Below are 25,374 nucleotides of genomic sequence, written 5' to 3' on the forward strand. Positions count from 1 at the left end.
GATATAGCACCTGCCACTAATAGAAAGGAAAAATAGCTTCCCCAATTGCTCTTTATCACCACCATTTGGCAGTTTCTTAAATCAGCTGCATGTCAGCTCACACTCCTATTACCAATCAGTAAGCAAGGAAAGAGCAAACCAAAGAAACCTATGCTTGAAAGAAAAATAAGAGTAAGAGGCATGTGAAACAACAACAAAGTAGGACCAAAGTTTCATCTCCCTCACTATGAAATCCTCACCGAAAATTATATACAATCTAATCTAGATGGAGATGAAGAGAAACTCACGTATGAGTAAGGTGAAAGAGACCATTCTTATTTAAATAGGCAGAAACAGCCGCAAACTCAAGCAAAAGAAAAAAAAAAAAAAAAAAAAAGAGATTTGTATTTTAAGAATTCTTATAGTATAATTATATATTTAAATAATTAATCTTTTTTAACGACTGCCTTATAACAAATTCCATTAGGAAATTCTCAAACTTGATAGTTAGATTTTCATTATATATTTGAATTTAAATGTTTAATTAATAAATATTTTGCTAAGCAATATATGTGATTTTTAAATTTTTTTATTGAGTATTAATTAATTGATAATAATTTATAATTTTATTTTTTATAAATTATATATATGTCAAACTCATTTTTAAAAAAAATGCTATTATAGTAATTTTTTAAGCCTATATATATATGAATTAATATTTTATTTAAAGGAGTGAAGTTTAATAATTGAAGAAATTACTATTAAGCGTATATTATATAAAAAATTTATTAATTAATTAAATAACGTATTAAAATATCTTTTATGTTTAAAAAAATTTTATTAGTTAATTTTTTTATTAATTTTAATCGTTAAATATTTTACTATTTAGTTTCTATAATTTTAAAAAATCCATTAGTTAATTTCTCAAGTTTATCTATTAATTAGTCACTTCATAAGTATTTTAAATTTTTTTGACTTAATAAAAAATTAATTAATAAATATTATATATTAAAAATATTTTAATATAATTTTAAAATAAAAAAATTAATTAATAAATTTTCTAATCATATAAAAATTAAATAGTAAATTCTCCTTAATAATTTAATCTATAAGTACATTTATTGTGAATATCACCACCATCGCTCATAGACTCTACTATTTAGATTATTAATCACAAAAAATTATCATAGAAAGTAAAAATATAACTATAATTTTTTATAAAAAACAGATCGCTAATTTCATTATCAGTATTTTAAATAGATGGTAATTGATTTGTAATTTACTTTAACTATCACTTTTTCAATCATTTAATTAATAAATTTCATTGTTATTTTTTTATTTTTATATTACAGACCTGCAAATATATTAAATATTAAAATACAACATTTTAATTGATACTTTTTATAAATATTTTTTTGATAAATTTACAATTAAATAATTGTGTAATAATACTTTATCGGGACAAAGTTGTGCAATGATAGATACTAGTGTTATAATCTTTTTAATGTTTTCACACCATTAGTTAGACCTTGCCAATGCAATTATAATAAATTTAATAAAAAAAAGCAAAATACATATTTATCCTGAATTTTATTAAAAAAATTTAGTGACGATCTAAATTTTAAAAATATCTCATAATATATTTAAATTATTTAAATATAAAATTATAATGTTATTATAATCGTTGAATCTCATATCAGTTGTGGAAAGGGATACTACGCCCCTTACATGAGTTAATAGACAAAAGGATAATATGCCCCTTTATATCAGGCATTCCTCCTCCTTGACCTGTGAGTTAGACCGACTCAAATTTAACAATAATAATAATTATAAAATTATTGTTATGTGGATATATATATATTAGTGTATTTGTAGTTGATAATATTTTGTATTAAAATAATAAAATTATTTTAATTATATTTTAAAATAATTTAAATATATTTATAAATATATTTTTGATAAAATTTAAGCGCGTGAATATATATTTCAAAAAAAAAAAAGTAATTAAGGAGTGAGAATATGAAATTTATTGCAAAAGAGAGATTCTCATACATGTGGAGAGAATACAAAGATGATCTAATTAAGGTAATGATTCCTTACGAGGGAATCCAATTAAATGAGTTTTCTAAAACCCATTAATTTTATTTTTTTATTCTGTATTATTTTCTCTCTTCTTACTCCAAGCTTGTTCTTCCTCCAGAGTTTCACTTTACCCTGTAACACATCAACCATGAAAGAAAGATAAATCAATTCATATAATAATTTATATATTTATTTAAAATTTATTATTAAGTTTAGTTTAATTCGATTGAATTTAAAAATTAAACTATAAATAAATTAAATTATAAAAAATAAATGAAGTTAAAATCAGTTTAATTTATGTTGAATCTTATATCGGTTTGAGATAGAAATATGAATTTTAGATACTCCTACCTTTTAACTAGTTTTTAGAGTGAGTTAGATGTGACTCAAAATTAATATGATATCAAATCTTTCTCATTGATATTGAGCCTTTATCGGATCGACCTAAAAATTTAACAGTCAATAATAATAAAAAAAAATATTTACTTGGAGCAGTCGACGTTGGGGCTGACTTGGAAGGGAATAGAGACGCCACATTTGCCAGCCAGGCCACCAGCCAAGCTATAGTTAATACCAGGAATTTGAGCTGCATTTGATTTCAAGCATTTACAAGCCTGTTGGCGATCAGGAGTGGTCTTAGCTTCTGCGTTAAGAGCTTTAACTCCGGCGCAGCAACCTGGAACCAAAGGTCCACGGCCTGTCAGGTAGCTTATGCATGGTGTTAACTTGCTGCTAACTTCCCCACATGTTATGGTTGCTTGGGCTGCCATGGGTGCACCAACTACCATGCACATAACCACCACACAAGCCAACGTAGTAGCCATTGAACTAGCCATGGTTAAGGGATGCTTGAGGAAAGAACTTGGCTAATTTCAAAAGGGTTTTTTGTTTTTTTCCTTAATAGAGATTTTGAGATGGGAAGCTGAGTGAGTGCTAATGCTCAGTGGAATGGTGTTTATATAGGCCAATAGCTTGCTTTTTTACCTTCCTTTTTTGGGGTTTTTTTTTAAATGTTCTTTTCGAAATTTTATTAATTAGTAATTAATAAAAACTCTAAATTTACTCCAAACTATACGACTAAAATTTAAAAAAAATTCAATTTTTCATTTAAAAAAATATTTTGAAACTATCAGATTAAATATATTTAAGTAAAACTAAATAGATTGAATAAAGTATAACTTAAAGTATTATTTAACATTTTAATAATAATTTAAGAAATAAATTTGAAAAAAAAATTAGTAATTTATGGACTAATTTAACCTTTTATTCTTAAAAAAATTCTTATTTATATTGAATAAAATTAATAATAATAAAAAAGATTATCTGTGTTTTTATGGTATGTTTATTTATGGACTAATTTAGTAATGCATGCACATAAAATATTATTTTTAATTAATAATAATATCATTAATTTTATTATTAAAATTAAATAATTTAATTAATTGTCATTAACTTAAATATAATTTCATTATATTAATTTGTAAAAATTTTATATTTAGATATTTACAATATTAATGTCTTATTAATTTAATATGCTTTCTGTAAAATAATTATTTTAAAAAAATAATATCACAATATACAAATTTATAAAATAAGATGAAAATTTTACAAAGTTTACATTTTTTTTAAACAAAATCAAATAATCATAGAAATTATAAAAATTATCAAAACTGTCCATATGTATTTACATAAGGGATTTATTATAATTTGATTAAATTATAATTTTTAATTAATTAATTAATTATATTTCAAACTTTATATATATTTATTTTATTTGTGGTCTTCATCTCCCGAACATCGTTATCAGTCGGTGGCCAAGTTGGAAAGCCAATTAAAAAGCATAGAGAGTGTGGTTTTTCATTTTTTTTCTTAAATAATTTATATTTTTTTCTAATATTTTATTAACTTTTTCTTATATGAAATAAAACTTAAATTAACTGAGTCTAATATATATAATTCATATTGTTATGATCTCCTTTACGAATATAGATATTAAATTTAGATTTACACAATGAGAATGGACATTGGATTATGACTATTTTATGGGTTTATTTGCTATTCATGTAATATTTCATATTTTTTTCAATAGATAGTCGTATATATTAATGTGAAATTTTTTATTTTTTGAAATTGAATTTTGATATTCGAATCTTGCTATTTATCGAGATTGAATATAATACCCGCTGGACTTCTTATATTTTGGGGCGAGACTGGATGTAAGAGAAGAATACTGACCTAAAACCCATTAAATCATTCTCAAGTAAACCAATTCAACATTGCGTGTTCCAATCCGATGACGTGAGGCAGACCGAACTGATCAGGCGCGTAAGTTCATCCGAGAGTAGTTTAGTTCAGTGACGTGATAAGGAGTAACAGAACATCGCAGCCCTATTTGCACGGGCAATGAAAAAATTAAATGGTTGCCTTATAAAAAGAAATACGCTGACATACGCTGACATATTCATACGTATGAACCTGACTGATAAATACAGATGACACATAAAAAGAAGAGAAATAAAAGAAAGGAGACATGATCTACCTTAAAAAAAAAATTTTACACCCTACTTTTTAAATTTCAGAACATGAATTTTTGATGTAGGAATCCTGATTCATATTCAATCAGTGCATTCGATCTTGATATCTAAACCTAGTTCATGTGTGATTATAGACCAGATCTGGTCCGGACTGGACCTCCGGGATTCTTGGAGTTGAGTTGCAGTAGGATCTGTGTAGGAATCCCGTCGTATGAATCAAAACCTGTGTCTGTGGAGTTTGTATTGGATGGCTATATCCATTCAATGAATTATGGTGCCGGATAGATCAATAATCATAAAATTTTCATTAATTGCAGGCTTAGTTAGTCATCGTGGTGGTTGTCATCAACTTGTCAATTTACGATGGTTGGGGAACTTTCTAATTAAATACTCAACTAATTTACGATGGTTAAGGAATTTCTCTAAGAGCACGTGTAGTTTAGCAATTCATATAGCTAATTAGGGACTGCCAACAAAAATCACTTTACTCGAAAACCAACTCCAATTTAATTAATATTTTTAATTTCATTTTAAATTCGTTTATAATTTATTATAAACTATTTAAATTTCTCTCAAACTCAATTAATCTATTTAATTTTATATATTTTAATAAATAATTTATATTAAAATATTTTTAATTAATTTTAAATAAAAAATATAAAAAAATTATAAATATTATTATAAACATATGATTTATATTAATTATATAAGCGGGTGGTTGTAATGGGCATTCATCATTAATTTAAAATTTATAATTAATAAATTTTAAAAAATAAATATAATGTAAATAAAAATCTATTTATTATTAGAATTTAATAATACATATATTGAAATTATATTATTAATTGTAAAAAGAAGTTTTAGAGGTTAGGAACGGCCAAGAGAAATCACTTTACAATCTAACCAATAAAAAGAAAATGGATTTGACAATCTAACAGCACACCAGCAATTAAATGTTTGGATGCGAATGAAAATTTGAAATTGAATTACAAACAATTTATGAAAACTTGGAATTAGATTGATTTCCCACAATTTTTTAGTACTGATAAAGCATATATTTATTTTTATTTTTTTTTGAAAAATAAAACACTCTAATTCTAGTGAAAGTAAAAGTCAAATAATTATTGAAATTATTAAAATAATTTTCACCAGAATTTTAAATCAATCTCTTACTTCGTACAAAAATCTTTAAATTTAAAATTCACTGAATGAGTTGTATCGTCAATGATTACTATAAAATTTCAAATCGGATAAATATATTTTTGCTAACGAAAAAATTATCAATTGAGAGGTATGATTTTAATTAAATCACAAAATAATGAAAACTTTTAATTTTTTTTTTACAAATAGGTGTTAATGAATTAAATAAAAAAAATAAAAAAAAATCATGTGACCTATATGAAGAGAGAGAGAGGTGATTTCTTGTCAAGTTGGGTAATGGTTGAGAAGCTTTCCAATTAAATACTAGACCAATAAAGGGAAGACACACTTGACAAGCAAACCATTTGTTTCAAATTAAATGTTTGAATGTGAGCGAACATTTAGAAATTAAAATTTCTACGATTTATAAATTTTTATAATTTTTCTTTTTATAGAAGGGAATATCATAATAAAGTTGATGTGATAATGACAAATTAAAACACCCTCATCATCAAAAATAAAAAATAAAAAACAAAAAACAAAAAATTCCTCATTATTATGCGAATTTTTTAGTTTAAGTGCGAAAAAAAGTGTAGCAAGGATTGATTTTTCTTTATATTTAAAATATAAAAAATGAATTATTTACTTATTTATTATGAAAAATTAATAATAATTTTCACAATAAAAAAATTTACTTCCATCAATTTTTTTCAGAATCAAAATAAATAAACAACAGACCAGTCCAAATACTTATAATGTATTTTGAACCTAAATATTTAGATAATTATAGTCTAAGATTACTTGAAATTATAATGCATTTTAAACTTAAGTATTTAGATAATTGTTACATGAAATTATAATATATTTTGAACCCAAATACTTGAATATTCATAAATCCCACTTCTTTTATTCTACGCATACACAAAAGATCATACGATACATATAGAAAATTACCGACATCTACATAAAATAGCCAACATAAACAGAAATTTAGAGAAAAAAATTTATTCTTAAAAAACTATTTCTATATATATCCGGTGAAGGAAAAAAGAGAAAAGAGAGTTGGTGGGCAGTTATATCCACCACCCACAATGGCCAAAGATTTAAAATTCTTTTTTTTTCTTTTTTTTTTAATTTATTTAAAATAAATTAAAATAAAGCTATTATAAATAAAATATAAAATTTTATCTCGAAGTTTATTTTTTTCGATTTTATCTTAGACGTATAATTTCTTTTAAGAGTTATATGATTACTTGATTCTTTGATATTTTTATCAAATAAAAGAGGAAAAGAAATGGAAAAAAGTATCTTGGCAAAAGAGTGATGAATGCGTGTGAAATGTAAGTAATACCGAGCAATTAGCCTTAGATTTTATAGCAAATTTAGACCGATTCTAATTTTTGCTGCTAACGTTGGATGGAGATTTACGATAGTTTTTCGAAAAGGAAATTTTAAAATATACGACTTTTAAAAATGTGATAAGAGCCGGAGGCCTGTCACAAAATTTGAAGTGAAAATTTTACCGTCTAGAGTCAATTTTATATTTTAATTTTTTTTTAAATATTTTTATAATTTGATATATTAGAGTTTGAATATTTTTATAATTTGATATATTAGAGTTTTTTCCATTATAAATAGTAAAATGTAATGAAGTTTACAATAATAAGGTAAGTTAAATTATCTTAATTATCTTTTTAATCTATTAATTTAGTAAATGGAATAATGAAATGTTATAAATAACCTCAATAAAAAATAATTTAATATATAAAATTGGGGACTTACTAATTAAATTAATTTATTTTATTTTTTTAATCTTTCATATTAGTGTTTTTAAAATCACACTCTCTTCATTCATTTGATTCTGACTCTTCATAAATTGAAGTGCGAGATAATACAGTTAGAAAAATTGGAATATCATACATAAGACTTTTTGAAGTAAAATTTAGACATAAATTTATTTATTTTTATCTTTTTTTCTTCTAGCATAATTATTTTATTTTTCTATTTAGCTTTCTTTTAGCATAATTATTTCATCTTTTAACCATCCCCTATTTTTTAAAAATAGTTGAATTTTAATACTAAGAAAATTGAATATAGCTGCGAGTCTTAGAAAATTCTAGATCTTATTTTAAAGAATTGAAGTGTTTTAATGTATAAAATATAAGAATTTAAATGTAAAGTTTTTCTTTTAAGTAGGGAAGAGTAATTTAGGGTACAAAATTTTTTATTGATAGGTAATTTACGGAGCAATGGATGGAAGGAATGTACATTTAGACAAAATGAAAATGAAAATATTTAAGTAAAAAATTTTAAAAATATAGATACCGATCTATTAATTACATTAAAATTTAAAAATTAAAGTATATTTTACTCGTATTATAATTAATGCTTTATATATATATAGTAAGCAATTATTAAAAAGAAATTTAATTAAATTTTAAATCCAAAATTTTTTAAAACAAACCATGAAATTTTAATAATAATAGAGAAATAAAAAATTAATATTTTAAAATTATATAACATAATATATACACAAAATTTATATTTTTCTCAATAAAAAACTAAAAATATGTAATAATTTACTTTAATTTAATTAAAAATAAATTATATCTACTAATCTAAATTATTATTATTATTTTTATAATAGCTAGTTATAATTAATAATTGTTTGTATCAACATAAGTTAAAGATAAATATAATTAATTGGGACAACATAACAAGTATTTAATTCAAATGCTAATGGACGTAGAAATTACCCTAATACATCCTAGAGTCAAGCCCTAGCATTAAGATTTTTTTTTCTATTAAAGTTGAGACATTAGATTCAAACTATATAGGTTTATGGTACTTGCAACAATTTATTAGAGATTTAATAAAATTAATTTAGGTTTAGGTCTCGAACTAAACTAGTCTGACCAATCGAACTCAAATTATTATTCATACAAAAATGTTTTAGACGATATATTTTTAAGTGTTAATAATTTATTTTCACACTTTTTCGTGTAGGTAAATATAATTATTTACATCATTATAAGTCATTCTTGTTTTAGTGATATGTTAGAATGTCCATTTCCATTAGGGTTTAGATTGTTTGGTTTCGATTCTAATATGGATTTTACTAAAAATCAGAATCAGAGTTAAACTTTTGGTTCTTTGATTTTTAGAAACTATACTTAGAATTAAATTTTGATACGATTTCGATACAGTTTTAAGCAATTTTGATATTGATTTTAATTAGATTTATGGTTGTTATTTTAATTCTTTATTTTTATTTTAGCTTAAATTTTTGTTTTAAATCATGATTTTTACAAATAATATTCTAATATTTTTACATTTATTTTGAAAATATTAAATAACTAACACAGAAATAATAATAATAATAATAATAATAATAATAATAATAATAATAATAATAATAATAATAATAATAGTGTTAATATTACTATATATTATATACGATTCTTAGTAAGCCTATTATATTTTTTTTATATAGTTATCAATTATATAATTTTAATTAAAAAAAATGTGTAATTAATATATATAAAGATATATATTATATTATTGATATGTGATTCACTTATATAATTAAAAACTATAACATAATTAATACATTTATACAAAAAATAAAAAATACATATATATTTATGAAATCGATTTAAATAGAATAAATTATAATTAACTAATTAAATTATTTAAATTATATTATTAAAAATCTCCAATAAATAATTAAGATATATGGTTATTTTATAATACTATTAATAACTATCTAATAGTTAAAAGAAAAAGAGTGATATATAAATTATATGAATAGTTTAATTTATAAAAGTAGTTAGAAAATATTAAATATAAAAAATAACCAAAGAAAGGAAATATATACACACTTGTAATGAACTAAAATTTTATTAAGTCTTAAGAAATTTATAAATAACTTTTTTTATACCGTTATTTATAGTTTTCCACTTTGATAATATAATTTATAAGATTATATTGAAACTATATAAAATATAAAACATCTTATTAAAATTATAAAATAGAATAATATCATTAAAATTATTAATATATATATATATATACTGATGTTGCGAGAATTATATTGATGACATGGCCAGAATGAAATGATACTGTGACTGGTTGAAACCTGCAAGAGAGGAAATATGAAGCGGTGGTGGATGCTCACAGTAGCCATTCTGACGCTCAAATCAGTATATTGAAAAATAGAGAGAATACAACATATTACTTAAAGCTTGAATAATGGTAGAGATAATGTATCTTTTATCTCTGTGATGCTCCTTCTTTTTATACTGCTGGAGGTAGAGATGAATATGGTATTTTTCTGATAATCCGGCGGTAATGTAGCCATCTGCTCGCTACGGGGCATCGCTAGCCTTTCGGTGAAAATTTTGCGATTATAGACATAACTTGAGGATATGCTGGATCATGCCTAATAACAGTAACTTCGTGCCAAGGCTCGCCCTATCCTAGGAAAGGTGAGTCTTATTAATGAATTGGGTGTTAAGGTGCCCAGATCTTGTCGAATTCATGCCACGTGCTCATGGCTTATTTTGGAACATCGCTATGAAGCATCAGAGGTCTCCCAGCTGGTCTTCGATTCTTTAGGTCTGAAGGTAGCAATTTGCCTTTTCGATTTAGGACATGTGGCGTGACTTCAGTTGATTTTTGTTGCAAGCATCGTTTCGCTTACCTGTGGTTGCATTGGTTGCCTTATCTTTTGTGCCACATTCAAAGCTTTGTCTACTATTTTGCTGTATGAGAACCCTTCTTTCTTTCTTTTTGCGTACAACAGTTTCTAATAGGAGAGATGAATGGAGGTCATTCTTTTTCTGTTCTTGAGGGTAACCAGATCTATGTAGAGGATATTATCATGGTCTTCCAAGAGCAACTGAAGACGGGTCTTCATGAAGGTGCCAGTATATTCTTTGGCCATGAGGACTGCAACTGCAACCAGTCTGACTACAGTGGCTTTTTGATGCTACAACCCCTGGGGCAGGGCAGGAGTTAGTTGTGCAAAATTATTTCGAGGACAATGCTAGGAAGGTCGTTGGAGAGATGGCCTTTCAAACAATGCTTTCCCATAGGGTGAAATAGATTTAGAATATTTTGATGTAATAGAGACTTCTGATGTAATAGGAACTTTAGTCAAGTCCTTTTTTGTCTCCTTGTCATTTTTATAATGAAAATATATATTTCATATACTTTTGTTTGTTTTCTTTATCGCCACCATTTTTACCAAAAGAATGGGACTAAAGCATATCTTTTTTGTGCCCGTTTTAACAGTCACAAAACAATTTTGGAGAATTTTAGGATTAATACCTGAACCTGTGGCCCAATGGACTATCTCCTTTCGTCGTAAAATGCCTTAGGGGAATTTAGTAATAAGAAACTTTCGCCCGATCTAGGTCTTTGATTGACACTTTTGTCCTTTATCTTTTGGGAGTTGGTATACCCGCCTTTCCGGCTGTCTAGTATAGATGACTCAATTGATGGAACCAACACCTGGATTCGTAGTATGGCGGGAACCGTCTTGTGATTTAGCATGGCGAAAAATGCCTTGTGCCTTAGTTTGGTGGGACCAACACCTAAATTTGTAGTCTGGCGAGAACTGCCTTGTGATTTGACATGGCAAAAACTGTCTTGTGCCTTTGTTGGTGGGACCAACATCCGAATGCTCTAGCAGAAACCGCCTTGTGACCTAACCTAGCGAAAACTGTCTTGCGGTCTTATTTAGTGGGACCAATACCCGAATGGTCTGGCGGAAACCGCCTTGTGACCTGACTTGACGAAACTGCATCATGACCTTACTTAACTGGACCAACACCCGAATGCTCTAGTGAAAACCGCCTTATGACTTGACCTAGCGAAAACTGCCTTGTAGTCTTATTTAGTGGGATCAACGCTCAAATGGTCCGGTGAAAACCGCATTGTGACATGACCTGACAAAAGCTGTCTTGTGGCCTTATTTAGTGGAACCAACGCCCAAATGATTTGGCGGAAACTACATTGTAATCTGGTCTAGCAAAAACTATCCTATGATCTTACTTAGTTAGACCAACGCTAGAATGGTCTAGCAGAAACTATTCTTTTCATTTAATATCATAAAAATATCTAAATGCTTTTGATATAAAGGGACTAATTAGTATGCTTTTTACAAATCTGAAAGACTAATTAATAATTTTTTTTTCAAATTATAAGGATCAAATAATAAATCACTTAAAGTTAAAAATTAATAAAAAAATTAGTTGATAAAATTTTTAAAATATTAAAAATATTTTAATATATTTTTTAAAATTAAATACCAATTAATAAATTTTTACGCGTCATCAAAACTAAAAAGTAATTTTTTCTTTTCTCTTTTTCCTTCTCATTTTGGAAACAACGTAATTTAGCAAGTTAACCTGTGATGAGAGTAACTATTTTTTTTTTTTAATGGGTATTAGAGATTGGGGGAATAGAATATGAAACCTTTCAGATTTATTCACATACACTTCACATACACTTATTTTCAGACTAAACCTCCGTACCCGAGAGAGTAAGTGTTGATCCCGCATTTCTTCTTCTTCTATTATTATTATTATTATTATTATTATTATTATTATTATTATTATTATTATTATTATTATTATTTGCAACATAAAAATGCATTAATGCATTATAAAATATCAAGGCTTCAAAAGAAGAGGGACATATCATAATTAAGAGCTTAAGAAAGAAAAAAAAATCATCAATGAAATTTAGTTCAATGGAGAATAGAGTAATTATCAAAGCCATAAATTTAAGCATAGTTTTTTTCGACAATCATGATTGACAACAATTAAATTATAAATATGGAAAATAATTAATTTAACTATTTTAAAATTTATAGAATTAAAAATAAACAATTTTAGTTAAGATTAATTTTGTCAAAATTTATTAATATACTTAAGAAAATACTTTTCTCCATAGTAATGTTAAATGAATAAATTTTTTGTTTACGGTTTTAGATATTTTCATATTATTTTTCATGTATTAAGAATTAATATTTTTCTCTAAAACGATTTTAATTGAGCATTTGTTGTTTTTTTTTTATTTAGTATATTAAAAATAAATAATTATGTTTATACAACAAAAATAAATACTATTTAATAAAAACATCTACCTTTAAATAGTAAATTAACCTTAAAAAAATTTATTATTTAATCTTTTAGAAAGTCATTAATTAATTTTTTAATTTTAAAAAATAATTTAAAATATTCTTGAAATTTTAAAATATTTATTAATAAAATTTTTCATTAGTTTTAACTATTTAATTATTTTGATTTTAAAAAAACTTATTATTTAATTTTAATTTTATAAAAAGTCTAGTCACTATTTTAATTTTTTTTATAATATTTAACAGTTAATTATTAAATTTTTTAAAATTTTAATGACATTTTAATATATTTTTTAAAATTAAAAAATTAATTAATAAATTTTCTCTGCAGAAATTAAATAGTAATTTTTTTAAATTTTATTCAGATTAATTTGTAAAAAGCTCACAAAACCTCTTAGCTCTCCTCCTTTGATAGCCATCGGTAAGTTTCTCAGCAAGCTCTCCTTAACTTTAATTTTTCTTTTCAGTTTATTTCAATTTTATATTCTTTTCTAATGAATTCTAAGATTTAATTAATTTCATTTGGAACATACCTAAATTTATTTCCTCACATTTGTGTCTCCCTACTTACACTAGTAGTGTCCCAGTTTATATCATTACAAAAAATAAAAATATAATTATAAATTTTTATAATAAACAATCGATAATTTCATATTCGGTATATTAAATAATTGATAAATGGTCAATAATTTATTTTAATAATTATTTTTATAATAATTTGAACGATAAATTCTATATTTTTATTTTCTTGTATCATATATATAAAGTTTTATTTTTTCTTCTTATAAGCGTTCGATATACTGATTTTCTCACTCTCATTCCTTACAATTGAATAATTGGGATAATTACTATTATAGACATGTAGTTTACTCTTACCTGATTAAAATATTTCTATAATTTTAGAATTATATTAAAATAATTTTATATTTTTATTCCGTTAATTAAAAAATATATCTATTAATTTTTATATATTTTATTATTGTATCTCCCTAATTTAATCCTAACACATTAATATGTCTTTATAATTTTAAAATTACATTAAAATATTCTTATATTTTTTATATTATTAACTAGAAATAACATTTATTAATTTTTATTTATTTTTATCATTAATTTTTTAACCAAAATTGAAAAAAAAGTTTTTGTATATTTAAATTAATTTCATATTATATTAAATCCATCACTCACTGCTCACTATTCACCCGTTATTCACTAAGGAATGCAAACAAAATTTTATAATTGCAAGTAACAAGAAATAACTATTCACCTAAACACTTTCTCTCCATATTATTTAGTCTCCTTCCTTCTCCTCCTCTCACCGACGAGAGCTCATCCATCGCTAATTTTGAGTGGAGCGGTGGTGACTTCTTTTTCTTTACGCGTACATATGAGACAGAAGTGATTACTCGCAAATGTGTAAACTTTTTCTGGCCAATAGCTCTAATATTAACTTAATTTTATAATTGGCTCATAGCTCACGAGGCAAAATAGCTTTTAAGACAAAAACACCAACGTAACGAGGAGCGAAGATATCGGTGATTGTATTTGTAGGGTGATTACTGTGGCAGGAAAAAAAGGCTTCTCCTTTCTCTCCTCTCCGTCTCTCTTTGACTACCGCTCTCCGTCATTCTCGTAAGCCGCCCCTGTTCAAGCCACCTATGGCTTTCTAATTATCTGCCCATATATAGAAGATTATTTTCCTCGACAATTTCAAAGTGGGGCCTTTTTCTGGGTATTGGTTGATTCATTAGAACTTGGATATCTTGTAGCTGAAATTAAGTGGAAAGCATGATTCAGAAATTAAAGAAGTTGGATGCTTATCCAAAAATCAGTGAGGATTTTTATCGGAGGACTTTCTCCGGTGGCCTCATTACCCTCTTCTCTTTTCTTATCATGCTTTTCCTCTTCATTTCTGAGTTCAGTATGTCTCTCTCTTTTTCTTTTTTTTCTTTTCTTGATTGCTTATTACCATTGCATATCAATTCTTGAAGGTTATATAGGAGATGTTTAAGGTTTTAAATTAGTTAAAATTTAGGTTTTTCAATTCTGCATGAGGGTTCCTTACATGAATGCTTCATATTTGTAGTTTAAATAAGCTTGCATTTAGTTTTTTATTCTAAAAAATTTAAGAAAACTTATATAAATTTTAAAATTTTCTAACCGATTTTGATTCTATTCGAAATTAGCCGATCAACTTGAGTAGGTTTGGATCAGATCTAATTCTAATTTCCAATAATAAATAGTATTGGTATGGTTCATAAATCCAAACCATTTGACTGGACATTGAGCAAATCTCTCTTTCATATTGGATATGATGATCACAGTGATTCTCATTGTTTTTTTTTTTGCCTTGAAGGATTATATATGCACACTGTTACTGAAACAAAGCTTTTAGTGGATACTTCAAGAGGAGAAACTGTAAAGATTAATGTAATAATCTTTTTAATTTCCCTGTGCAATTTGATGTTGATATAAATTTTATTTTGGTTCATCATCCTCATGTTCTTCTTTGAATATGCAGTTTGATCTCACTTTTCATGCAATTCCATGTTCATTGATCAGTCTTGATGCTAAGGACACCATGGGAGAGGAGCATTTTGATATAGTATATACACAAATTCAGCATAATTATATTTTTATAATAAATAAAAATTGATATTAAAATTATAATATTATTAAGCATAAATAAATTATTATATATAATAAAAAATTAAATTTTTATATAATAATTTTAAACTACGTGTATTTATTTGCTACTTCTAATTTACCTTTTGTGCATGCAGACTCATGATATAACTAAGAGGAGAATTAATGCTGATGGTAACGTAATAGAAGTGACGCAAAGTAGGATTGGTGCCCACAGAGTCAGTGAAAATACTGCTATTTCTCTCTTTCCCTTAAGCCATGAATTCATTTTCTGCAAATTAAAAATTTTATTAAAATTTATATATGTAAATTTCTAAAAATATTTTATTTTTTAAATTAGAATTAAATAATAAAAAATAAAATTATCTTGTTTAAAAATAAAAATTATACAGGTTGAAAATCCTTTGCAAAAGCACGGTGGCCGACTGAAATATGGTGAAATTTATTGCGGCTCATGTTATGGTGCAGAACAGGTATATCTAATCTCCGACTTCTATTTGTTACTACTTGTTTATCTATGGAAATTTGAAGCTTTTTAACTGTTATACAGAATTTTAAATTGGCAGCAATGTGAATTGCTATGCTAATATAAAATAGTCGTGCGATTTCGTTTATTTCACGGAAAATATTTTTAAAAAATATATTTTTTATATTTATTTTAATATTTAAAACACTCAAAAGAGTTATTATAGCTGCTGATGGTGATGAATGCCATGCATGTAATTCTGTCTCCTATAGTCGTTCATATTTAGTTAATGAAATTGAACATTGGCATCAAGCAGTCAGATGAACAATGTTGCAACTCATGTGAACAACTTCGTGATGCATACATTAAGAAAGGGTGGGCAGCCAGAAACTTGGATGAGACTGACCAGGTTAGTTTACGAGTGTACTATTTCAGATATTTTTTGTTAAAACAACGTACAATGCTAAGAACAAGTGTACTCATAATCATACTATTAGAGAAAAAAATATAAAAGTTTAAATTGATTTGATTATAAAATCTATATTCATTCACATATAAAATAAAAATAAAGTTTTATAAAAAAAAGCGATACGCTATCTTATAACTCTCAAAATCTAACCCCAATCCAACATGTTTTTTAAAATTTATCTGTTCTCGTATTTCTCTTCGAATATAGATTATCATTTTTTCTTTAATTTGAGTTGAAAAACCTTCGCTCTTTTATCTGTAATATACATTATCATCTTTTATTTAGTTTGAGTTGAAACGCATGATTTACATAATTAATAATTTTCTATGTCTCTTTTAATTTTAGTGTAAACGAGAAAGATTTTTCGACAAGGTGGTAGATCAACAAGGTGAAGGATGTAATATATATGGATCTCTTGAAGTAAATAAAGTGGCTGGGAATTTTCATTTTGTACCTGGGAAAGGCTTTCATCACTCTGATGTCAAAGTGCATGATTTGTTATCTGTTAACTTATATACTTATAATGTAAGGAAGCAAGTTTGAGACTGAATTTTTTTTTTTGTGTGTGTCTTTAAATTCTATTGAATTTTTAAAAATTTAATTTAACCTTTTAATTTTTCTAATGCATGATGTAGATAAGTCACAAGATTAATAGACTAGCTCTTGGTGACTATTTCCCAGGCGTAGTAAATCCCCTAGATGGGTAATTTCTATTTCCACTTGAAATGCTTCATTTAATCTATTTCTGGCTTCTTTATCATAATATTTAAAGTTTAAAAATTCATTTAATTCATGCTTGTGAAACGATTTTGCATTTGCATGTGCATGCATGCACGTGTTTACAAGCTTCCTTCATATGTACTGCTAAATACTTCATTTTATCCTTAGTTTTGTAGAACTATATGATAAATTTTCTGTCAACTTTTCAGGGTACATAGGGAGCAAGGAAAGCCAAATGGCCTTCACCAGTATCTTCTCATGGCAGTTCCAACAATATACACTGATATAAAAGGCGAAATTATTAAAACAAATCAGGTAATACTGATGATTCTTTTGATATTCGAATCATTAAAAAAACTAATTAATAAATTATTTTTTATAAATAAATTAACTTTTATGATTTTTTTATTTTTCTTATTCATGGGATCATAAGCTAATATTTGAATTTTACAGTACTCGGTAACAGAGCACCACCACCTAGAATCGGCCAACTACGACGCTCCTGGAGTTTTCTTCATTTATGACTTCTATCCAATTAAGGTATGTTCTTCATCAACGTCTAAAAAATTTTGTTTGATTTTTGAAATTCCGGCAGTCGGTAATTTAATAATCAGTACTGGTTGTGAAATTTCTTTATCAATCTGTGGTGCTTCTAAGGGGATTGGCCACCTGAGGTTGCTTAGTGTTTGTTTGTGTATCGCAGGTGACTTTTAAAGAGGACCATATTCCATTTTTACACTTCGTGACAAGTATTTGTGCTGTATTTGGAGGTAATTTGTTTGAAAATATTTTCTGTATTTTTTTTAAAAAATATTAATTAATAAAAAATAATAAAATAATTTTTTTTTCAGGTATTTTCACAATTGCTGGAATACTAGATTCATTTATCTATCATGGTCAAAGAGCAATCAAGAAAAAAGCAGAAATCGGCAAATACACATAATTATTTCTACTTGTCTTGTCTGACACATGATGTTTTCAGGAGTGTGTCTCTCAATATATCGTAGCCGTTTACTTCTTACTGTGATATATTACATAGAAAAATTTTTTAGGTGGACTCAGATCCACCGTAAACTCAAAGTATATAAAAATGTATTTTATTTTTTTTTTGTAAAAGGATTCATTTGTATTTTCAGTCTATGATAGATCAAATTCAAACAAGTCATTTTCTATTTCGTAGAAATACGTGTATGTAAAATATAACAAAGCTCTATGAGCACAATGTACATAAGATTCAATTTGAAGGTGAAGTTAGATGCAATTTGAAGGTGAAGTTAAGATTCATAAATTTTGTGATGTACCTGTGTTCAATTTTAAGTTAAATTTTAAGATTTATTGTGGTGATTTTAAATAATTTTTTATAATAATAATAATAACGAGAATAATAATAATAATAATAGATGCACTCACAGACTTAGTCGGTGATAAGTGTATCTGAGTAAATCTGAGAGATCTCAAATACTATCTCTCAATTCTCAATTTTTATTTTAAAAAGAATAATAATAATAATAGATATTTTCAAAAATTTATAGTTAAATGTTGAATTTCACATTCATAGTGTTAGTTTATTTTTAATCTTTTATCTATGTTAGTCCAAAATTTTCAATTTAAGTTCAAATGTTAGGTTAAAGTTAAAATTTCTGCATTAAATTTATTGATTTATCCCCAAAATCAATATGTTTTCATTTTTCTTACTTTTTTAATTTTTGAGTTAAATTAAATTTAAACAGAAACTTTTGAACTAATTTGAACTAATTTGAACAAGCAATCGGAAACAAACTAAATTAAATATCTCAATTAAAATATTATTCACTCTTTTTATATAATGATTAATACATAAATTATCTATTATAATTTTATTTAATTTTATCTTATTTTTAAAATATTTTTTCTAAATTAAAAATTTTATAAAAATTTAATTTAATTATTTTTTTTTTATAATTTTTTTGCTTAGAAATGAAAAAATTTAACTTAAAAGTTGTAAATCTTTTAAAAAAAATTAAAATCTTTTGTAATTTTATAAAAATTTAGAGAGATTTACTATTTAGTCCCTAAATATTATCATTATTAATAAGTCAGTACCTACATTTTTAAAAACCTATTAAAATATCATTATCTTTTCTCTTCGTCAACGATCTCTTTTTTATTAAAAATAAATAAAGAATTTGAGAGAAAATTTTTAAAATCCAATTTTACTCTAAATAAAATTCCTTATTTAATCATTAGATATTACTATTATTAATAAGTCAATTCCTATATTTTTATAAATCTATTAAAACGTCCTTATTTTTTTTATATCTATTAAAATGTCCTTATCGTTCTTTCCTCCTCATCGCCTCCTCCTCTGTCTCCTCCTCCTCCTTTAAAAAGAAGAATAAAAAGAAAAATCGAAGAAAAAAAAAAAGAATCAAAGAAGAAGAAAAAGAAGAAGAAAATGAGAAAGAATCAATGAAAAAAAAAGAAGGATGAGGGATAATTTAAATTTTTGCTATATTTTTAATGGTAAAAATAGATGAAAAAACTATTTTATTGACGGAGAAAAAAGATAAAAACTTTTTAATAGATTTCTAAAAATATAGAAGACTGACTTATTAATAATGGTAATATCCAGAAACTAAATTATAAACCTCTCAAAAATTTATTTAAACTATTTATGACAAATGAGAATATAATTATTTATTTTTTTTCAAAATGATAATTCAAATCATCTCTTACTATTTAATTCAAATTATAGGTTCGTAAAAATGAGTATATTGTCTTTTTAACTAAAACAATTATCATTTATTAATATTTGTGTAAAAGTAAAATGGGCAAAAATTAAATATCAAGGAGTGTAAATAAGTTTAAATTCTGCAAATTTAAGAAGTTCAAGAGTTGCTTGCTGCTAAACCAAGTGAACCACAACTCTTCTTGCCATGTAATCTGGTGACAATTTGAAATCTAGGTATCTACTGGTCAGTAGCCAAATTCTAGCTTCTCTGCTAACTCTACTCTCCAGTCTCTAGTAAGTGAATAGGGGAATAGAGAGAAGATTTAAGAACAGAAAACTTGAAGCTCACAGTTAATCTACAGAGGAGTAGTATCTGATTTTGCACCTTTTGAGAGTCTCATTCCTAAGAATCTACCCAGGGAGAAATGAATGAATATGGATGGAAAAGCTATGATGCTACCCTTGATAAAGTTCCCAAGAGATAAAACAAACACCGAAACGAACCAAAAGAGGAGTTAAAACAAGCCAGGAAATATCAGTTTTGAGTTATTTACTCTCTATAGGAACATGAAGACCTCCTTCATTAACTGAAATATGAGAAAGCTTCAGCTTAATGGCCTCGAACTCGGAGTTCTGTCTCTCTTCATTTGTTAACCATGATGATAAGCAACAGTCAATCAAATCCATCCCACAACTCGACGGAGAAATTCTTGTTCTTCCATATCTTGTTATTCTTGCTAGGTTAGTATCGGATGGCTCCTTGGCATAGTTCTCAAGAATGGCCCTTATAGCACCACACCAGATCGGACGAGCTACTTTGAGGAAGTCGTGCAAAGCCAACACAGGAAGATTGACACTTCCCAGTTCAGATTCGCCATTTCCACCCCTTCCATGGTAATCCGAACCTCCAAGCTTCAAAAGACCATAAACATCTGCTAGATCACTGTATACTGCTCAAAGAGAAGCATATCAGTATATGAATTCCAATTCAAGAACAAAAGTACAAGCAAACTGAGATAAGTCCCACGTTCCGACTGTCCTGGTGGCTGGTATAGCTAAAATATTATTGTTCTATTGCAGAAAACTCCAGCCTTATTCATGGGAATAACCAAATGGGACTTGGGAGTATAGTCATTCTTATCAACACGTAAATGATCCACGAATATCTTCATGCAAAAACAACTAAGTTGGAATAGGTTTCAACTCAGAAATATAAGAAATCCATTGCAGAAAAAACCTGTACAGCTACTTCCTATATTTGAATTAACCACAATTCCAAGGCTTTGAAATTTCAAACATAGTTTCACTTTTCAAGGTGCACATGAGAAAGCAAGTTGACTTAAGTTTACGCCACACAGTAACTCATGGATCATAATGTGGTATGAATCATTTTCTTAAAATATAAAGAAACTCATACGAGTTCTAATTCCAAGCAAAATTCAACGATCCTGGTTCACATTTTGACTAATTTTGTATAGGTTGTAGCAAAACATAACAAAAACCCCTGAAGTTTATTTTCTGTCAGTTCTCTTAATGCAAGTATAACCATTCTGTATCTAGCGCACATCCTATGAAATCGAGTCAATATTTGCTCAACTAAAAGTGGAAGGATGAATTGAAGAACATTTCCAATTGACATCCATCGATGAAGTTCATTCAGCCTTTAAGAATATTTATCAATATCAAATTTATTTGAAATTCAAGAAGACACTTGAACCTGAAATCAGTTAAAGATTTGGAAAAAGGAGAGGACACGGGGTTGAGGGACAAAATATCTTGCCTGCCAATTTCCCATCGCTTCTATAAACTTCCAACCCATGAAGACCTGCATCTTTCAACCTTCTGATAACTGCAACAGGATTCTTCAATGCCCATGGATGAGCCAGAACTGCAAGACCCCCGGTTTCACATATCAGTTGCACTGCTTCCTCTGCAAGAGGCTCACTTCCCCTGATGTAGGACAGAACAAACACTTCCCATCTATCAGTTATCTAAATAAGAATAAACTAACATCAGTTAATAACAGAAGCACTGGACTGTTACGTGGAATAAGCAGGACCACCATCGTATAGATACTTGGCAAAAGCTTGTTTCAGATTCTCGACATAGCCTGCTTCAACCATAGCCCGAGCCACATGCAGTCTCCCAGGAGCAACTCCTTTACCAGCAATCCTGGCAACATGTTCCCACTTAAGAGGTAACTTGAGTTTGTTGAGTTTCAAGATCATATCTTTTGCTCGAAGAAAACGGCCATCTCTTATGTTAGCCAAGAACTTTTCCAGTTCATCAAATTTTGCTGGTCCACAGCTGCTGTAATATGCAAGAATGTGCACTGGCTCCTCTGCTTCAGAATTTCTGCTTGATAAATAAAGTAAACAAACATCAGATTTATAGATAAGTAATAAGGAGAAAGAAAAGTCCTTCCAAGTTAACTCTTTTTTTATCTCTTCTTTATTGATTATCCTCACAAAACATGGTTGTTATTGTTGAACTACCAAACACTGAATATGAGCTTGAATTTCCTCAACACCTGGAACTTCTATATAAAGTATTTTTCCCACAGCTCATTACCTAAAGAACCTCAAAGTGTCCCTTTTTCATTATATTCCACCTAAATTCCAATTCTTTTCATTCAATATCCAATTTGATGTCATTGATAGTTCTAGTCTATCTTTTTCTATTTCTACAAACATGTAAAACATAAAATCAAACAGCCAGTCTATATTTCAGAGAAAAATAAATTGATTCAAGAATACAATTATAGCTAATACCTACTGCACATAAAAATTACATTCACAATAAAGAATACCTAGGTGAATATATTGTGCTGATCTCAACGCCGGGAATTATCTTGATGCCAAATCTCCGAGCTGCTTCTGTAGCCTCAGGGATACCAGCCATTGTGTCATGATCTGTTAAAGCAAGAACTTTCACCTGTTCTGAACAAGATGTACTAATTAAATCTTGATAATTAAAAACAAAAATAATAATTCTCAATGTACCAGCAAATAATATAATAATTCTCAATGTACCATCCAATGTATTTAAAGATTAATATTTCCAAAGAACAGATACAACTACAAATCTTGAGAGGGAATTCATTAAAGTTCATCCCAACAGCAAATGTTTCCAAAATGCACATTTTGAGTTGATAACATCAAATTCAACTTTGATTCATCACTCTAAATCATAGCTAAGGTGAAAAGCTCCATTTCAAGTAATTCAGAAGAATATTTTTGTTTAGATGAGTGCTCCAATAAATGAAAAGCTGTAACTTCAACATCTACAACGTCTGTTCATCCTATATCCTTGCTTATGTAACAGTTAACAACTTAAAAAAGGCACAAATAAAAAAAGGACTGCACTTTCTTGAACTGAAAACTGAATAAAGAAAAACCAAGTTGAATTGAAGAATGGGAGACTCCACTTTGTTAGGTTGTTCATACGCTTTGAGATGTTACCTATTTTAAAATGCAACACATCTCCAAAGCCTATCAATATATTAATATGTCATTTATGTCATTTTTCATCTTCCTTGTAAAGATGACATGCAACCGATAGGTTCCATCTATTTATTCATCTCCCCATCAATTGTATTTTTGTAACAATAGAGACAGAATTTTCTCAATTCCAATCGACTAGTCGTATTGTGTCCATTCTTTTGAGTAATATATCTGGAAATGACTGTGAATTTCTTATTAACAATGTTTCGAGTACAAGCAGTACATTCTAAAATAACCCTTGTTTGGATGTCCTTACCCTTGACCATGAATGATGAACCTCCTTGGGATTTATATATATTAGGCTAGAAGCCAGAGCTCCTAAGGATGCTTTTCAAAACGATAGAGTCACATTCATCAATTGAAAAAGATAATGTTAGCCATTCATCAAACATCCCTTCAAACTCAAATGATAGAATCAAGACATTTCACTAGTCACCAAAAACCATAAATCATTGAACACATGGCTCATATATGAAACAAAAACCATTTCATTTGTTCATTCAACAAAGCAAGAGAATAAACGAGCAGAAACGAAAGTTACCCAAGCTTAGCACTTATATGCAATATAAAGTTCACAAGGAAAGAAAAAGGAAAAGTCAATCTAACAGCACTCACCCCATTCCCATGAGCTCTCTCCACAAGCTTGGAAGGTGACAAGAACCCATCACTGAATTTAGAATGAGAATGCAATTCAAAGACAACCTTCTCTCCTCCTCTGACCATAGTCTTCTGCACCCCAAAATCGTCAACAACACAAGCAGAAGCAGAGGAAACTAAAGGAGGAGAAGACTGCTGATCCAAATACACCCATTCAGTGACAGCCTTGAAAGCCAGAGTCTGCTCAGCTGTCATCTTCTTCTTGGTACCTCCACGCTTCTTCTTCTTCTTCTTTTTATCTTTTGCTTTCACTGGGTTCTCTTTGCTTACAAACCCGTCATCACCCATGGCTTTTTGAGAACTAAAGACCCCGGAAGAAGAGTAAGAAGAAGAAAAGGAATGATATTTCGAAGCGGGCTTCGGATTTCTAGGCTATATATGTAGAGACAGAGCAAGAAACGTGGATAGATCGGACTACAAAGGACGAAATGAAACCAGGCAGAGAGTTGGGCATCGTTTTAAAGGGCAAATCTTTAATTCCCACAGGTCTCGTCCTTTTCTGCTTTGCCTCTACTTTCGTGAATCTGCCCATTAATTAATTATTTAAAAAATTATTTAATTAGAGAATTACTATGTGATTCCTGAATGTTTAGGACTTCTTCTATATTTCAAATTTATCAACTATATATATTTTATAAAATTAAAATTTTTTATTTTTTATTAAAAAATTATTAATAAATTTATTTAATTAAATAATATAAATATTTAAAATTATAAAAATTAAATAATATAAATAATTTAAAATAGCTAGTGATAACAGAATGATTAAAATTTAAACCAGTAATTTGTTTTAAATTTTATAATTACATCATATAAATTTAATAATTTTATTTAAAATATGAAAAATAGTTATTTAAATTAGTAAATGAACTTTGTCTATAATTTTACCTTTAACATAATCTAAAACATATCTTTTTAATATATTATTTGGATGAGATTTAATATTTTTTTATGTGAAATAAAATTACTAATAACGTAAATAATTTTTAACCGAATCCGAAGATCTTAAGCGCCATAACTTGTGATTTATCTCTATCAAAGGACAAGACAAAAGCTTTTTATTTGCTTCCTTTTGGGATGGTGTGAAGATCTTCATTTCTTGTCTTTTTATGCTTTGATACGTTCTTTTCTTTCTTTTTCTAATTATTTTCTTTGCATTAACGAGGGGAAAAAAAATAAGAATAAGTATTTAATTAATTTGATTTAAAATTAAATTAAATTATGTAAATTAAAAAATAAAATTTTAATATATATAAAAATTAAATTCAATCGATTTTAAATAAAAATTAAACAAATAAAATTAATTTAATTAATTTAATTC

At 27.0% G+C, this 25,374-nt stretch overlaps 3 protein-coding genes across 3 annotated transcripts; 1 reads left to right on the forward strand and 2 right to left on the reverse strand.

Annotated features, from left to right (window-relative positions):
- Nucleotides 1-1,983: 1,983 nt before the first annotated feature.
- Nucleotides 1,984-3,002, reverse strand: LOC110630860 (non-specific lipid-transfer protein). Its single transcript, XM_021778484.2, has 2 exons — nt 2,548-3,002; nt 1,984-2,193 (listed from the first exon to the last, which is right to left on the reverse strand). Exons 1-2 carry the CDS (start codon nt 2,895-2,897, stop codon nt 2,184-2,186), a joined length of 360 nt encoding a protein of 119 aa, XP_021634176.1. The 5' UTR covers nt 2,898-3,002; the 3' UTR covers nt 1,984-2,183.
- A 7,552-nt stretch (nt 3,003-10,554) lies between these two features.
- On the forward strand, nt 10,555-18,126 carry LOC110600586 (endoplasmic reticulum-Golgi intermediate compartment protein 3). The gene is made up of 13 exons (XM_021737452.1): nt 10,555-10,750; nt 14,663-14,803; nt 15,239-15,312; nt 15,404-15,487; nt 15,666-15,746; nt 15,921-16,001; nt 16,311-16,403; nt 16,809-16,988; nt 17,099-17,166; nt 17,393-17,498; nt 17,637-17,723; nt 17,887-17,953; nt 18,035-18,126. The coding sequence occupies exons 1-13, from the start codon at nt 10,555-10,557 to the stop codon at nt 18,124-18,126; spliced, it is 1,350 nt and encodes a 449-aa protein (XP_021593144.1).
- Nucleotides 18,127-20,005: 1,879 nt separating this feature from the next.
- Nucleotides 20,006-24,516, reverse strand: LOC110630718 (3',5'-nucleoside bisphosphate phosphatase). The gene is made up of 5 exons (XM_021778267.2): nt 24,012-24,516; nt 22,703-22,827; nt 21,937-22,248; nt 21,674-21,843; nt 20,006-20,843 (listed from the first exon to the last, which is right to left on the reverse strand). Exons 1-5 carry the CDS (start codon nt 24,339-24,341, stop codon nt 20,440-20,442), a joined length of 1,341 nt encoding a protein of 446 aa, XP_021633959.1. The 5' UTR covers nt 24,342-24,516; the 3' UTR covers nt 20,006-20,439.
- Nucleotides 24,517-25,374: the final 858 nt, after the last annotated feature.

Source organism: Manihot esculenta, chromosome 14 (genome assembly GCF_001659605.2).
Source record: "Manihot esculenta cultivar AM560-2 chromosome 14, M.esculenta_v8, whole genome shotgun sequence".
NCBI classification, from domain to species: Eukaryota; Viridiplantae; Streptophyta; class Magnoliopsida; order Malpighiales; family Euphorbiaceae; genus Manihot; species Manihot esculenta.

Bases quoted from the DNA above. Each gene is read 5' to 3' on its own strand.
- LOC110630860 (XM_021778484.2), bottom strand. From the start codon at position 2,897: ATGGCTAGTTCAATGGCTACTACGTTGGCTTGTGTGGTGGTTATGTGC.
- LOC110600586 (XM_021737452.1), top strand. From the start codon at position 10,555: ATGAATGGAGGTCATTCTTTTTCTGTTCTTGAGGGTAACCAGATCTAT. The intron at 15,488-15,665 runs GTATATACACAA...TTGTGCATGCAG, and splicing joins GAGAGGAGCATTTTGATATA to ACTCATGATATAACTAAGAG. The intron at 17,954-18,034 runs GTAATTTGTTTG...TTTTTTTTTCAG, and splicing joins TATTTGTGCTGTATTTGGAG to GTATTTTCACAATTGCTGGA.
- LOC110630718 (XM_021778267.2), bottom strand. From the start codon at position 24,341: ATGGGTGATGACGGGTTTGTAAGCAAAGAGAACCCAGTGAAAGCAAAA. The intron at 22,828-24,011 runs GTGAGTGCTGTT...TGTTCAGAACAG, and splicing joins AGAGAGCTCATGGGAATGGG to GTGAAAGTTCTTGCTTTAAC. The intron at 20,844-21,673 runs GCAAGATATTTT...CTCTTTGAGCAG, and splicing joins AAGCGATGGGAAATTGGCAG to TATACAGTGATCTAGCAGAT.